The following is a 15,000-nucleotide window of genomic DNA, read 5'->3' on the forward strand; positions in this document are numbered from 1 at the left end:
CCTATTCCCTATATAGTGCACTATTTTATACTACAGCCCTATTCCCTATATAGTGCACTATTTTATACTACAGCCCTATTCCCTATATAGTGCACTATTTTATACTACAGCCCTATTCCCTATATGGTGCACTATTTTATACTACAGCCCTATTCCCTATATAGTGCACTACTCTATACTACAGCCCTATTCCCTATATAGTGCACTATTTTATACTACAGCCCTATTCCCTATATAGTGCACTATTTTATACTACAGCCCTATTCCCTATATAGTGCACTACTCTATACTACAGCCCTATTCCCTATATAGTGCACTACTCTATACTACAGCCCTATTCCCTATATAGTGCACTACTCTATACTACAGCCCTATTCCCTATATAGTGCACTATTTTATACTACAGACCTATTCCCTATATAGTGCACTACTCTATACTACAGCCCTATTCCCTATATAGTGCACTATTTTATACTACAGCCCTATTCCCTATATAGTGCACTACTCTATACTACAGCCCTATTCCCTATATAGTGCACTATTTTATACTACAGCCCTATTCCCTATATAGTGCACTATTTTATACTACAGCCCTATTCCCTATATAGTGCACTACTTTATACTACAGCCCTATTCCCTATATAGTGCACTACTCTATACTACAGCCCTATTCCCTATATAGTGCACTACTCTATACTACAGCCCTATTCCCTATATAGTGCACTACTCTATACTACAGCCCTATTCCCTATGTAGTGCACTACTTTATACTACAGCCCTATTCCCTATATAGTGCACTACTCTATACTACAGCCCTATTCCCTATATAGTGCACTACTCTATACTACAGCCCTATTCCCTATATTGTGCACTACTCTATACTACAGCCCTATTCCCTATATAGTGCACTATTTTATACTACAGCCCTATTCCCTATATAGTGCACTATTTTATACTACAGCCCTATTCCCTATATAGTGCACTACTCTATACTACAGCCCTATTCCCTATATAGTGCACTATTTTATACTACAGACCTATTCCCTATATAGTGCACTATTTTATACTACAGCCCTATTCCCTATATAGTGCACTACTCTATACTACAGCCCTATTCCCTATATAGTGCACTATTTTATACTACAGCCCTATTCCCTATATAGTGCACTACTCTATACTACAGCCCTATTCCCTATATAGTGCACTATTTTATACTACAGCCCTATTCCCTATATAGTGCACTACTCTATACTACAGCCCTATTCCCTATATAGTGCACTATTTTATACTACAGCCCTATTCCCTATATAGTGCACTATTTTATACTACAGCCCTATTCCCTATATAGTGCACTATTTTATACTACAGCCCTATTCCCTATATAGTGCACTATTTTATACTACAGCCCTATTCCCTATATAGTGCACTATTTTATACTACAGCACTATTCCCTATATAGTGCACTATTTTATACTACAGCCCTATTCCCTATATAGTGCACTATTTTATACTACAGCCCTATTCCCTATATAGTGCACTATTTTATACTACAGCCCTATTCCCTATATAGTGCACTATTTTATACTACAGCCCTATTCCCTATATAATGCACTACTCTATACTACAGCCCTATTCCCTATATAGTGCACTACTCTATACTACAGCCCTATTCCCTATATAGTGCACTACTCTATACTACAGCCCTATTCCCTATATAGTGCACTATTTTATACTACAGACCTATTCCCTATATAGTGCACTACTCTATACTACAGCCCTATTCCCTATATAGTGCACTATTTTATACTACAGCCCTATTCCCTATATAGTGCACTACTCTATACTACAGCCCTATTCCCTATATAGTGCACTATTTTATACTACAGCCCTATTCCCTATATAGTGCACTATTTTATACTACAGCCCTATTCCCTATATAGTGCACTACTTTATACTACAGCCCTATTCCCTATATAGTGCACTACTCTATACTACAGCCCTATTCCGTATATAGTGCACTACTCTATACTACAGCCCTATTCCCTATATAGTGCACTACTTTATACTACAGCCCTATTCCCTATATAGTGCACTACTCTATACTACAGCCCTATTCCCTATATAGTGCACTACTCTATACTACAGCCCTTTTCCCTATATAGTGCACTATTTTATACTACAGACCTATTCCCTATATAGTGCACTACTCTATACTACTGCCCTATTCCCTATATAGTGCACTACTCTATGCTACAGCCCTATTCCCTATATAGTGCACTACTCTATACTACAGCCCAATTCCCTATATAGTGCACTACTTTATACTACAGCCCTATTCCCTATATAGTGCACTACTTTATACTACAGCCCTATTCCCTATATAGTGCACTACTCTATACTACAGCCCTATTCCCTATATAGTGCACTACTCTATACTACAGCCCTATTCCCTATATAGTGCACTACTCTATACTACAGCCCTATTCCCTATATAGTGCACTACTTTATACTACAGCCCTATTCCCTATATAGTGCACTACTCTATACTACAGCCCTATTCCCTATATAGTGCACTACTCTATACTACAGCCTTATTCCCTATATTGTGCACTACTCTATACTACAGCCCTATTCCCTATATAGTGCACTATTTTATACTACAGCCCTATTCCCTATATAGTGCACTATTTTATACTACAGCCCTATTCCCTATATAGTGCACTACTCTATACTACAGCCCTATTCCCTATATAGTGCACTATTTTATACTACAGACCTATTCCCTATATAGTGCACTATTTTATACTACAGCCCTATTCCCTATATAGTGCACTACTCTATACTACAGCCCTATTCCCTATATAGTGCACTATTTTATACTACAGCCCTATTCCCTATATAGTGCACTACTCTATACTACAGCCCTATTCCCTATATAGTGCACTATTTTATACTACAGCCCTATTCCCTATATAGTGCACTACTCTATACTACAGCCCTATTCCCTATATAGTGCACTATTTTATACTACAGCCCTATTCCCTATATAGTGCACTATTTTATACTACAGCCCTATTCCCTATATAGTGCACTATTTTATACTACAGCCCTATTCCCTATATAGTGCACTATTTTATACTACAGCCCTATTCCCTATATAGTGCACTATTTTATACTACAGCACTATTCCCTATATAGTGCACTATTTTATACTACAGCCCTATTCCCTATATAGTGCACTATTTTATACTACAGCCCTATTCCCTATATAGTGCACTATTTTATACTACAGCCCTATTCCCTATATAGTGCACTATTTTATACTACAGCCCTATTCCCTATATAATGCACTACTCTATACTACAGCCCTATTCCCTATATAGTGCACTACTCTATACTACAGCCCTATTCCCTATATAGTGCACTACTCTATACTACAGCCCTATTCCCTATATAGTGCACTATTTTATACTACAGACCTATTCCCTATATAGTGCACTACTCTATACTACAGCCCTATTCCCTATATAGTGCACTATTTTATACTACAGCCCTATTCCCTATATAGTGCACTACTCTATACTACAGCCCTATTCCCTATATAGTGCACTATTTTATACTACAGCCCTATTCCCTATATAGTGCACTATTTTATACTACAGCCCTATTCCCTATATAGTGCACTACTTTATACTACAGCCCTATTCCCTATATAGTGCACTACTCTATACTACAGCTCTATTCCGTATATAGTGCACTACTCTATACTACAGCCCTATTCCCTATATAGTGCACTACTTTATACTACAGCCCTATTCCCTATATAGTGCACTACTCTATACTACAGCCCTATTCCCTATATAGTGCACTACTCTATACTACAGCCCTTTTCCCTATATAGTGCACTATTTTATACTACAGACCTATTCCCTATATAGTGCACTACTCTATACTACTGCCCTATTCCCTATATAGTGCACTACTCTATGCTACAGCCCTATTCCCTATATAGTGCACTACTCTATACTACAGCCCAATTCCCTATATAGTGCACTACTTTATACTACAGCCCTATTCCCTATATAGTGCACTACTCTATACTACAGCCCTATTCCCTATATAGTGCACTACTCTATACTACAGCCCTATTCCCTATATAGTGCACTATTTTATACTACAGCCCTATTCCCTATATAGTGCACTACTCTATACTACAGCCCTATTCCCTATATAGTGCACTATTTTATACTACAGCCCTATTCCCTATATAGTGCACTACTTTATACTACAGCCCTATTCCCTATATAGTGCACTATTTTATACTACAGCCCTATTCCCTATATAGTGCACTATTTTATACTACAGCCCTATTCCCTATATAGTGCACTACTCTATACTACAGCCCTATTCCCTATATGGTGCACTATTTTATACTACAGACCTATTCCCTAAATAGTGCACTATTTTATACTACAGCCCTATTCCCTATATAGTGCACTACTCTATACTACAGCCCTATTCCCTATATAGTGCACTATTTTATACTACAGCCCTATTCCCTATATAGTGCACTACTCTATACTACAGCCCTATTCCCTATATAGTGCACTATTTTATACTACAGCCCTATTCCCTATATAGTGCACTATTTTATACTACAGCCCTATTCCCTATATAGTGCACTATTTTATACTACAGCCCTATTCCCTATATAGTGCACTATTTTATACTACAGCCCTATTCCCTATATAGTGCACTACTTTATACTACAGCCCTATTCCCTATATAGTGCACTACTCTATACTACAGCCCTATTCCCTATATAGTGCACTACTCTATACTACAGCCCTATTCCCTATATAGTGCACTACTCTATACTACAGCCCTATTCCCTATATAGTGCACTACTTTATACTACAGCCCTATTCCCTATATAGTGCACTACTCTATACTACAGCCCTATTCCCTATATAGTGCACTACTCTATACTACAGCCCTATTCCCTATATAGTGCACTACTCTATACTACAGCCCTATTCCCTATATAGTGCACTATTTTATACTACAGCCCTATTCCCTATATAGTGCACTATTTTATACTACAGCCCTATTCCCTATATAGTGCACTACTCTATACTACAGCCCTATTCCCTATATAGTGCACTATTTTATACTACAGACCTATTCCCTATATAGTGCACTATTTTATACTACAGCCCTATTCCCTATATAGTGCACTACTCTATACTACAGCCCTATTCCCTATATAGTGCACTATTTTATACTACAGCCCTATTCCCTATATAGTGCACTACTCTATACTACAGCCCTATTCCCTATATAGTGCACTATTTTATACTACAGCCCTATTCCCTATATAGTGCACTATTTTATACTACAGCCCTATTCCCTATATAGTGCACTATTTTATACTACAGCCCTATTCCCTATATAGTGCACTATTTTATACTACAGCCCTATTCCCTATATAGTGCACTATTTTATACTACAGCCCTATTCCCTATATAGTGCACTATTTTATACTACAGCCCTATTCCCTATATAGTGCACTATTTTATACTACAGCCCTATTCCCTATATAGTGCACTATTTTATACTACAGCCCTATTCCCTATATAGTGCACTATTTTATACTACAGCCCTATTCCCTATATAGTGCACTATTTTATACTACAGCCCTATTCCCTATATAGTGCACTATTTTATACTACAGCCCTATTCCCTATATAGTGCACTATTTTATACTACAGACCTGGTATAAAGAGCAATTGGAAAGAATTTAGACCCCTTGACTTTTTCAGTTTTTTGTTATGTTACAGGCTTATTCTAAAATGTATCAATCTACACACAATACCCCATAATGACATCACAATACCCCATAATGACATCACAATACCCCATAATGACATCACAATACCCTATAATGACATCACAATACCCCATAATGACATCACAATACCCCATAATGACATCACAATACCCATAATAACATCACAATACCCCATAATGACATCACAATACCCCATGACAAAGCAAAAAAATGTTTTTTAGAACATTTTCCAAATCTATTACAAAAGTGAAATATCACATTTGCTGAAGTATTCAGACCCTTCACTCTGCACTTTGTTGAAGCACCTTTGGCAGCGATTACAGCCTAGAGTCTTCTTGGGTATGATTACGTCATCATGGTAACCAACCTTGTTTAAAATATGTTGAATTTGTACCTGTGAAACAACGTCAGACCTTCAACGTTATATCCACTATCAGAAACATGTCAATAAACTGGGCCGCATCTCCTACGAGACAGTTCATCTGCCTCGACCAACTATTCTTTGGTCTCCCATCCAGGGTTTAAACAAGCCCAGCCCTGCTTAGCTTTGAATTTGTCAATTGCCTAAGAAATGATATGTTGGATTCACTTCTCCAACTAAAGTTAAAGAATAGGATTAAGCCAGTCGCTCAGGTGAAACTGTCCAAGCATTAGATACATCTATTTTAAATGTTGACATTTGGTTTTTCCAAGCATTAGATACAGCTATTTTAAATGTTGATATTTGGTTCCGTTGTCAACCAAACAATTCAATGGTCAAACTTTAATGCTATTTTACAAACTAATGTAACAGTATTTATTCATGGCCTCATTTTGAGGTTACTATACGTTTCTTCAATCATAAAACACGTGCATGTTCAAGATAGACAGCAAAGGTCGCAGGTCTGTACAAATCTTCACATTTTCTATGATAATCTGACCAACAGCATCGAGCACTTCCTTACACAATGTATTTTTTATGTAATCTCACCTGCAATCCAGGTCATTTGACTCTGCTGTTAGAAATTCAACAACCTTCTGGCTGTCTTTTTGAGTAGGTGAATAAAAGTTGAAAATCTCATTGATCAACGTCTCAACCAAAAATTAGCCACATTTCCACATTGAAACGACCGGATGTGCCCAGTGGGATGCTCCATTTCCACATTGAAACGACCGGATGTGCCCAGTGGGATGCTCCATTTCCACATTGAAACGACCGGATGTGCCCAGTGGGATGCTCCATTTCCACGTTGAAACGACCGGATGTGCCCAGTGGGATGCTCCATTTCCACATTGAAACGAACGGATGTGCCCAGTGGGATGCTCCATTTCCACATTGAAATGACCGGATGTGCCCAGTGGGATGCTCCATTTCCACATTGAAATGACCGGATGTGCCCAGTGGGATGCTCCATTTCCACGTTGAAATGACCGGATGTGCCCAGTGGGATGCTCCATTTCCACATTGAAACGAACGGATGTGCCCAGTGGGATGCTCCATTTCCACGTTGAAACGACCGGATGTGCCCAGTGGGATGCTCCATTTCCACGTTGAAACGACCGGATGTGCCCAGTGGGATGCTCCATTTCCACGTTGAAATGACCGGATGTGCCCAGTGGGATGCTCCATTTCCACGTTGAAATGACCGGATGTGCCCAGTGGGATGTTCCATTTCCACGTTGAAACGACCGGATGTGCCCAGTGGGATGCTCCATTTCCACATTGAAATGACCGGATGTGCCCAGTGGGATGCTCCATTTCCATGTTGAAATGACCGGATGTGCCCAGTGGGATGCTCCATTTCCACATTGAAATGACCGGATGTGCCCAGTGGGATGCTCCATTTCCATGTTGAAATGACCGGATGTGCCCAGTGGGATGCTCCATTTCCATGTTGAAATGACCGGATGTGCCCAGTGGGATGCTCCATTTCCACGTTGAAATGACCGGATGTGCCCAGTGGGATGCTCCATTTCCACGTTGAAACGACCGGATGTGCCCAGTGGGATGCTCCATTTCCACATTGAAATGACCGGATGTGCCCAGTGGGATGCTCCATTTCCACGTTGAAATGACCGGATGTGCCCAGTGGGATGCTCCATTTCCACGTTGAAATGACCGGATGTGCCCAGTGGGATGCTCCATTTCCACATTGAAATGACCGGATGTGCCCAGTGGGATGCTCCATTTCCACGTTGAAATGACCGGATGTGCCCAGTGGGATGCTCCATTTCCACGTTGAAACGACCGGATGTGCCCAGTGGGATGCTCCATTTCCATGTTGAAATGACCGGATGTGCCCAGTGGGATGCTCCATTTCCATGTTGAAATGAACGGATGTGCCCAGTGGGATGCTCCATTTCCACTCCAGCTTTAAGAAAAAAGTCATTTGTCAATTGTATTGTGAACATTATTTTCTAAAACAGTCTTCTTTGTATGTAGTTGTAGTCTTGTTCGAATGGGTTGAGGATCAACACTGGTTCATGTCTTCTGGTCTTGTTGAAACGGGTTGAGGTGTCAAACTGGTTCATGTCTTCTAGTCTTGTTGAAACGGGTTGAGGTGTCAAACTGGTTCATGTCTTCTAGTCTTGTTGAAACTGGGTGAGGTGTCAAACTGGTTCATGTCTTCTAGTCTTGTTGAAACGGGTTGAGGTGTCAAACTGGTTCATGTCTTCTAGTCTTGTTGAAACTGGGTGAGGTGTCAAACTGGTTCATGTCTTCTAGTCTTGTTGAAACGGGTTGAGGGGTAACACTGGTTCATGTCTTCTAGTCTTGTTGAAACGGGTTGAGGGGTAACACTGGTTCATGTCTTCTAGTCTTGTTGAAACTGGGTGAGGTGTCAAACTGGTTCATGTCTTCTAGTCTTGTTGAAACGGGTTGAGGTGTCAAACTGGTTCATGTCTTCTAGTCTTGTTGAAACGGGTTGAGGGGTAACACTGGTTCATGTCTTCTAGTCTTGTTGAAACTGGGTGAGGTGTCAAACTGGTTTATGTCTTCTAGTCTTGTTGAAACGGGTTGAGGTGTCAAACTGGTTCATGTCTTCCAGTCTTGTTGAAACGGGTTGAGGTGTCAAACTGGTTCATGTCTTCTAGTCTTGTTGAAACGGGTTGAGGGGTAACACTGGTTCATGTCTTCTAGTCTTGTTGAAACTGGTTGAGGTATAACACTGGTTCCTTCATGTTGATCTCTTCCAGTTGTTATCATGTGTGCGGGAGCTGACATCGTCCGAGACATCATGCTAGCTGCTCATCGACGGAGGCTCACTAATGGCAGCTACATCTTCTTCAACATCGAACTCTTCAACTCCACATCTTATGGTAACACTACTCCCAGCCCTACATATACACTGAACTAAAATATAAATGCAACTAATTAAAGTGTTGGTCCCATGTTTCATAAGCTGGAAATAAATATATGTTCCATACGCAAAACAAATTAAATGTTTGCACAAATTTGTTTACATCCCTGTTAGTGAGTATTTCTAATTTGCCAAGATAATCCATCCACCTGACAGGTGTGTCATATCAAGAAGTTGATAAAACAGCATGATCATTACACAGTTGCACCTTGTGCTGGGGACAAAAAAAAGGCCATGCTAAAATGTGCAGTTTTGTCACACAACACAATGCCTCAGATGTCTCGAGTTTTGATGGAGTGTGCAATTAGCATGCTGACTGCAGGAATGTCTATCAGAGCTGCTGCCAGAGAATTGAATGTTCATTTCTCTACCATACCAACGTTGTTTTAGAGATTTTGGCAGAACCTCCAGCCGGCCTCACAACCGCAGACCACGTACGTGTATGGCGTCGTGTGGGTGAGTGGTTTGTTGATGTCAACGTTGTGAACAGAGTGCCTCATGGTGGTGGTGGGGTTATGGCAGGATAATCCATAAACTACGAACAGTGAACGCAGGATAATGCATAAACTACGAACAGTGAACGCAATTACATTTTATCGATGGCAATTTGAATGCACAGAAATACCGTGATGAGATCCTGAGGCCCATTGTCGTGCCATTCATCCACCACCATCACCTCATGTTTCAGCATGAGACCATGTTGCAAAAGGATCTGTACACAATTCCTGGCAGCTGAGAATGTCCCAGTTCTTCCATGACCTGCATACTCACCAGATATGTCAGCCATTGAGCATGTTTGGGATGCTCTGGATTGACGTTTACGACAGCATGTTCCAGTTCCCGCCAATATCCATCAACTTCTCACAGCCATTGAAGAGGAGCGGGACAACATTCAACAGGCCACAATCAACAGCCTGATCAACTCTATGTGAAGGAGATGTGACTCGCTGCATGAGGCAAATGATGGTCACACCAGATACTGACTGGTTTTCTGATCCACGCCCCTACCTTTTTTTTAAAGGTATCTGTGACCAACAGATGCATATCTGTATTCCCAGTCATGTGAAATCCATAGATAATAATTAATTGATGTTTTATTTTACCTTTATTTAACTAGGCAAGTCAGTTTCTTATTTACAATGACGGCCAAACCCTAACACAGACAACGCTGGGCCAATTGTGCACTGCTCTATGGGACTCCTGATCGGTTGTGATACAGCCTGGGATCGATCCAGGCTCTGTAGTGACACCTATAGCACTGTGATACAGTGCCTTAGACCTCTGCACCAATCGGTGTCCCAAAAACGTCAATCAGTTTAGTTAAATTGACTAAGTTCTTTATATAGACTGTAACTCAGTAAAATCTTTTGAAATTGTTGCATGTTGCATTTATATTTTTGTTCAGTATATATACATTCATGATGATATGGCAACACTAACCTACATGTACAGTTGAAGTTGGAAGTTTACATACACTTAGGTTGGATTCATTAAAACTCGTTTTTCAACCACTCCACACATTTCCTGTTAACAAACTATAGTTTTGGCAAGTCGGTTAGGACATCTACTTTGTGCATGACACAAGTAATTTTTCCAACAATTGTTTACAGACAGATAATTTCACTTATAATTCACTTTATCACAATTCCAGTGGGTCAGACATTTACATACACTAAGTTGACTGTGCCTTTAAACAGCTTGGAAAATTCTAGAAAATGATGTCATGGCTTTAGAAGCTTCTGATAAATGATGTCAATTAGCCTGAGTCAATTGGAGGTGCACCTGTGGATGTATTTCAAGGCCTACCTTCCAACTCAATGCCTCTTTGCTTGACATCATGGGAAAACCAAAGAAATCAGCCAAGACCTCAGAAAAAAATGGTAGACCTCCACAAGTCTGGTTCATCCTTGGGAGCAATTTCCAAACACCTGAAGGTACCACGTTCATCTGTACAGACAATAGTACGCAAGTATAAACACCATGGGACCACGCAGCAGGAATGAGACGCGTTCTGTCTCCTAGAGATGAACGTACTTTGGTGTGAAAAGTGAAAATCAATCCCAGAACAACAGCAAAGGACCTTGTGAAGATGCTGGAGGAAACAGGTACAAAAGTATCTATATCCACAGTAAAAATGAGTCCTATATCAACATAACCTGAAAGGCCACTCAGCAAGGAAGAAGCCACTGCTCCAAAACCGCCATAAAATAGCCAGACTACGGTTTGCAACCTCACATGGGGACAAAGATCGTACTTTTGGAAAAACGTCCCCTGGTCTGATGAAACAAAAATAGAACTGTTTGGCCATAATGACCATCGTTATGTTTGAAGGAAAAAGGGGGAGGCTTGCAAGCCGAATAACACCATTCCAACCGTGAACTGCACGGGGTAGCAGCATCATGTTGTGGGGGTGCTTTGCTGCAGGAGGGACTGGTGCACTTCACAAAATAGATGGCATCATGAGGTAGGAAAATGATGAGAATATATTGAAGTAACATCTCAATACATCTGTCAGGAAGTTAAAGTTTGGTACCAAATGGACAATGACCCCAAGCATACTTCCAAAGTTGTGGCAAAATGGCTTAAGGACAACAAAGTCAAGGTATTGGAGTGGCCATCACAAAGCCCTGACCTCAATCCTATAGAATATTTGTGGGCAGAACTGAAAAAGCATGTGCGAGCAAGGAGGCCTACAAACCTGACTCAGTTACACCAGCTCTGTCAGGAGGAATGGGCCAAAATTCACCCAACTTATTGTGGGAAGCTTGTGGGAGGCTACCTGAAACATTTGATCCAAGTTAAACAATTTAAAAGGCAATGCTACCAAATACTAATTGAGTGTATGTAAACTTCTGACCTGCTGTGAATGTGATGAAAGAAACAAAACCTGAAATAAATCATTCTCTCTTCTATTATTCTGACATTTCAAAATGAAGTGGTTATCCTAACTGACCTAAAACAGGGAATTTTTTGCTTGGATTCAAGGTCAGGAATTGTGAAAAACTGAGTTTAAATCTATTTGGCTAAGGTGACTTCAGCTGTACACAGTGATGGTGGGGTGACAGGTAGCCTAGCGGTTAGAGCGTTGGGTCAATAATCAAAAGGTTTGCTGGTTCAAATTCCCGAGCTGATACCATGTACATCTGCAGGTCCAGACCTGCATACCATATACATCAAATCAAATGTATTTATATAGCCCTTCGTACATCAGCTGATATCTCAAAGTGCTGTACAGAAACCCAGCCTAAAACCCCAAACAGCAAGCAATGCAGGTGTAGAAGCACGGTGGCTAGGAAAAACTCCCTAGAAAGGCCAAAACCAAGAGAGGAACCAGGCTATGTGGGGTGGCCAGTCCTCTTCTGGCTGTGCCGGGTGGAGATTATAACAGAACATGGCCAAGATGTTCAAATGTTCATAAATGACCAGTAGGGTCAAATATCTCTTTGTCCAGTGTTGCACTACATGGTGATAGACATTAGTAGATAAACATTTCAACATGTAAGCAATTTCACCACTTTTTTCTCTCTCCTCGTATGGTCTCCTAGGCAACGGCTCGTGGAAGCGAGGGGATAAGCACGACAGTGAGGCGCGACAGGCGTACTCGGCCCTCAACACGGTCACGCTACTCCGGACAGTCAAACCAGAGTTTGAGAACTTCTCTCTAGAGGTCAAGAGGTCCATTCAGAAGGCTGGCCTACCGGACTGTGACGACTGTGACAACGTACGTAAGTCTACCCTGCCCCGTGTGGCTCCGATGGTAGAGCGTGGTGCTTGGTGCAACGCCAGGGTCACTACTGTATGTCTGCAAAAATGTGGAAGAAGATAGAGCTAAACCCTCAGTGAAGACTGTGACTGTGTCCGGAAAATATATTTTTTATTTTACCTTAATTTAACGAGGCAAGTCAGTTAAGAACAAATTGTTATTTTCAATGACGGCCTAGGAACAGTGGGTTAACTGCCTGTTCAGGGGCAGAATGACAGATTTGTACCTTGTCGCTCGGGGATTTGAACTTGCAAACTTTCGGTTACTAGTCCAACGCTCTAACGCTCTAACTACTAGGCTACCCTGCCGCCGAATGGCAGGCCGAATGGCAGGCCACAACAGTTAGCCAAGAGTCTTGATCAGCCAAATTGATTGACGTTTATTGAGGTGATCAACTGAATTGATTGACGTTTATGAGGTGATCAACTGAATTGATTGACGTTTATGAGGTGATCAACTGAATTGATCTTTATGAGGTGATCAACTGAATTGATTGACGTTTATTGAGGTGATCAACTGAATTGATCTTTATGAGGTGATCAACTGAATTGATTGACGTTTATTGAGGTGATCAACTGAATTGATCTTTATGAGGTGATCAACTGAATTGATCTTTATGAGGTGATCAACTGAATTGATCTTTATGAGGTGATCAACTGAATTGATTGACGTTTATTGAGGTGATCAACTGAATTGATTGACATTTATGAGGTGAGAGACATGGCAAGTGGCAGCTTGGTCCTAGAGCTGTGGAAAAGCATATTTTGATCAACATGCCGTTGACTGACGTTTCTCCACTTTCGTAGTTTATATGTTGTCTTGTTTAGGACAGTCCTAATGTGTGGTCTTGTTGAGGACAGTCCTAATGTGTTGTCTTGTTGAGGACAGTCCTAATGTGTTGTCTTGTTGAGGACAGTCCTAACGTGTTGTCTTGTTGAGGACAGTCCTAATGTGTTGTCTTGTTGAGGACAGTCCTAACGTGTTGTCTTGTTGAGGACAGTCCTAATGTGTAGTCTTGTTGAGGGCAGTCCTAATGTGTAGTCTTGTTGAGGACAGTCCTAATGTGGGAACTGGAACACGTTGTCGTACACGTCAACCCAGAGCATCCCAAACATGCTCAATGGCTGACATATCTGGTAAGTATGCAGGTCATGGAGGAACTGGGACATTCTCAGCTGCCAAGAATTGTGTACAGATCCTTTGCAACATGGTCTCATGCTGAAACATGAGGTGATGGTGGTGGATGAATGGTACGACAATGGGCCTCAGGATCTCATCACGGTATCTCTGTGCATTCAAATTGCCATCGATAAAATGCAATTGTGTTTGTTGCCCGTAGCTTATGCCTACCCATACCATAACAAGAGGTATGGGGCACTCTGTTCGTATGGGGCCACCATGGGGCACTCTGTTCACAACGTTGGAATCAGCAAACCACTCGTCCACACAATGCGAAACACATGATCTGCAGTTGTGAGGTCGGTTGGACAGACTGCCGATTTCTCTAAAACAATGATGGAGGTGGCTTATGGTAGAGAAATTAACATTAAATTCTCTGGCAACAGCTTTGGTGGATCTTCCTGAAGTCAGCATGTCAATTGCACTCTCCTTCAAAATTTGAGACATCTGTGGCATTTTAGAGTGGCCTTTTGTTGTCCCCAACACAAGGTGCACCTGTGTAATGATCAAGCTGCTTCTTGATATGCCACACCTGTCAGGTGGACTTTTTCTATGTTCCCACTCTTTATACACAACTCCAGTTGAGGTTTAGGTCTTAGAGAATGTTTTGAACCAAATACAATGCTTTTCATTTTAGACCAATATATAAACGCAAAAATTAAAGTGTTGGTCATGATCTTGGCAAAGGAGAAATACTCACTCTCAGGGATGTAAACATATTGCGCACAAATTTGGAGAGAAATAAGCTTTTTTTGTGCATATGGAACATTTCTGCTATCTTTTATTTCAGCTCATGGAACAACACTTTAAATGTTGCGTTTTATATTTTGGTTCAGTTTACATCTAAAACGAAAAGCATTCTAATTGGT

At 40.9% G+C, this 15,000-nt stretch overlaps 1 protein-coding gene across 2 annotated transcripts in view; it reads left to right on the plus strand.

Annotated features, from left to right (window-relative positions):
* LOC135513692 (atrial natriuretic peptide receptor 3-like) overlaps positions 1 to 15,000 on the plus strand; it is a 102,135-nt gene that overhangs the window by 32,626 nt on the left and 54,509 nt on the right. For both annotated transcript variants that reach the window (XM_064936558.1, XM_064936559.1), the window contains exons 2-3: positions 9,026 to 9,148; positions 12,735 to 12,910. In XM_064936558.1, the coding sequence (XP_064792630.1) occupies positions 9,026 to 9,148; positions 12,735 to 12,910 (299 nt within the window). The remainder of the gene's footprint in view (positions 1 to 9,025; positions 9,149 to 12,734; positions 12,911 to 15,000) is intronic.

Source organism: Oncorhynchus masou, chromosome 25 (assembly GCF_036934945.1).
Source record: "Oncorhynchus masou masou isolate Uvic2021 chromosome 25, UVic_Omas_1.1, whole genome shotgun sequence".
Lineage (NCBI taxonomy): Eukaryota > Metazoa > Chordata > Actinopteri > Salmoniformes > Salmonidae > Oncorhynchus > Oncorhynchus masou.